Source organism: Armigeres subalbatus, unplaced genomic scaffold, assembly GCF_024139115.2.
Source record: "Armigeres subalbatus isolate Guangzhou_Male unplaced genomic scaffold, GZ_Asu_2 Contig1791, whole genome shotgun sequence".
Lineage (NCBI taxonomy): Eukaryota > Metazoa > Arthropoda > Insecta > Diptera > Culicidae > Armigeres > Armigeres subalbatus.
In genome coordinates, this window is record NW_026942607.1 from 1 (window position 1) to 2,609 (window position 2,609).

At 35.5% G+C, this 2,609-nt stretch overlaps 1 protein-coding gene across 1 annotated transcript; it reads left to right on the forward strand.

Moving 5' to 3' along the window:
• Positions 1-301: 301 nt before the first annotated feature.
• LOC134203332 (uncharacterized) lies at positions 302-1,891 on the forward strand (the record flags this gene model as incomplete). The annotated part of the gene is made up of 2 exons (XM_062678208.1): positions 302-787; positions 950-1,891. Coding segments are annotated over 2 exons (1,250 nt in total), but the record flags the coding sequence as incomplete, so codon positions are not given.
• Positions 1,892-2,609: the final 718 nt, after the last annotated feature.

Below are 2,609 nucleotides of genomic sequence, written 5' to 3' on the forward strand. Positions count from 1 at the left end.
AATATTATAACATCAACTACGATTTGAGGATAATCACGACAGAATTTAAATCAGAACAACATTTTGTACGTGCAGCAAAGCTGGAGAACGGTTCTCGTTTTTGTTTGTTGCTTCTTGATAGAAATTTGTGCTTCGAATACATTGAGTAACTTCAACATTAGATTCTGACGGGGTTCATCATATCTTAATTAAAGTAGAGTAATCGTATAACATTGTGGAAGAGATTAAACTGTTTTACCTTTTGCAAATTTCGAATTTTTGCTTTAATTATTTTATTTTTTCAATATTTTTCAAAATATAGGTGAGCTAGAGGAATGGGCCAAATCATGCTCAGCAGTTCCACCGAATCAAGAAACAGCTTTCGTAATCGGCTATGACATAGACCATGAGAATGGACGTTTTCGTATGGTATACAGTAGTAGGAAACTATTGAGTCTGCTCATGTCATTCTGCACTGTTGCCGCAGACTGCACTTTTAAAACCACACTGCAAGGATACCCATTAATGGTCATTTGCGTAATCGATAACATGCGACATGCTCATCCAATTGCATTCGCAACCATAACCAGACAAGAAGAAGTTGATTATTGCTACGTGTTTGCCACAATTGCGAATAAATGCAAATACTTCGGAATAAGACTTGCAGTATCAACGTTCATCTCTGACGGTGAGATCGCTTTAAAAAAAGCAGCAATGGAAGTGTTCGGTGAGGATGTTAATATAGTGAACTGCTTCTTTCATGTGATGCAGAATGTTCGCAAGCATCTGAAGAAAAACACTAGAGAGTTCTCGCTTAACTTTTGAAAAGGTCCTAAGTAACATTTTTTTCATGATTTAATTTGAGTATTGCAATCAACAGATTAACATGAAATATATTGATTGCATTATTCAGATTAAATCATGAAAAAAATGTTACTTAGGACCTTTTGAAAAGTTAAGCGAGAGTTCACAAAGGAGCAAGCTGAACAACTGCAGAAAGTTATAGGACGCTTGCAGGTCTCTCCTTCGAAACAACATTTTGAGCTTGCGTGCGGACTATTAAAGGCGAAGTATTTCGAATGTCCTGACTTTCTTACATTTTTTGACAAATACATGAATGATAAGTTTTTCATGAATTGGTACGAAGCATACCAGCCTGGTTGTCCAGCAACGAACAATGCCCTAGAGGCCGTGAACAGAGCAATTAAAGAATGTCACCTGATGAAAGAGCGAGTTCCATTTGGAGTTTTCAAAACTCGAATCCTAACAGTACTGGAAAGCTATTCAACGCCTAGCCGGGTGATTAAATATACGAGGGAGTACGGTTTAGACATCGAAAGAAAGGCATTCAACTGGCTCAATAACGGCAAAAAATATCGCACGGTGAACGACTTCGACAAAGGATCGACATACGTGTATCTTCCAGGAGAAGAGAAAAAAGATGTTTCCGTTCATGATATCGATGTTTTTCGCAATCCACGCTACGCAAATTTCGACGAATTCAGCAAGAGCATCGGTAATATCCATCGTGTTGAAGTCACGGAAGCTGATTGGCGAGCATGGAATTGTACGTGTTACACATTTTTCAAATCGAACTGCTGCCATCACATTGTAGTAGTCGCAGTGTCACGTGGTTGCTACAAACTGCGACCCGAGGCGAACACTCTTTCGCTCACCCATAAACGGCTACCTGGTAGGCCTAAGAAAATGACTCAAGCGTTGCTGATTGATTAGCAGGACATGATCCATACCCTCAAGATCTTGTTGTTACAACTTTTATAAGACATATTTTTAATCATTTGTATTTCTTGAAAAAGTATATTTCTGAAGTGAAATATTACCATTTTTAACATGTTCAACATACATATAAAACACTGTTTTAATAAAGCGATTGTCTAATTTAAAAGAATAACATTTATCAATGGTTTCTTTTAAATAGCATTCATTGGAGACATAACCCTGTGGTAATATATTTGCGTGCATTTATGTTTAAGACCCTTACACCATTGTAAAGCCTCTACCCTAGAATAATCTGCATATTGCAAGATTTTATACTGGTTTTGTAGGTTTTTTGTGAGAAAATCCAGCATCCATCTCCTTGGTACTATGTTGCTTCAATATTATGTTTTCCGAATTTATTGCTATCTCAAGCAAATTTATTGCTAATTTCACATTTGCTAATGCTATTTTTTCAAATTTCCTTGGCAAAAAAAAAGTAGTTCAATGCGGCTTTGACGAATTTTACGCGAAAAATGTTATTTTTCTATGCTATGTTTTCGGATTTTTAGTGCTATTTACAACTTTTCGTTTGTTGTTTTAATGTATTTCTTTCATTTTGGTAACACATTTTATTCTTCTTTATCGACATCAGCTCACTAGCCGAGACACAATTTCACGGCCCATTTCAATTTTAAGCAAAATCATAGTTAATTTATAGCCTTTAAACACCTCCAAATTCTAATTTCACAAGCATTACTACATATTTCTGATTTGGTAAAATATGATTGTTCATTGCACATTGTTGAATAAAAGTGCTAATTTTACATTTTCAATTTGAAATTTCTTTATTTTCTTTGGAACAAAATGAGTGTTTAAGTGGCTAAAATTCATTTTCAAAAGCTTTTTCTCGT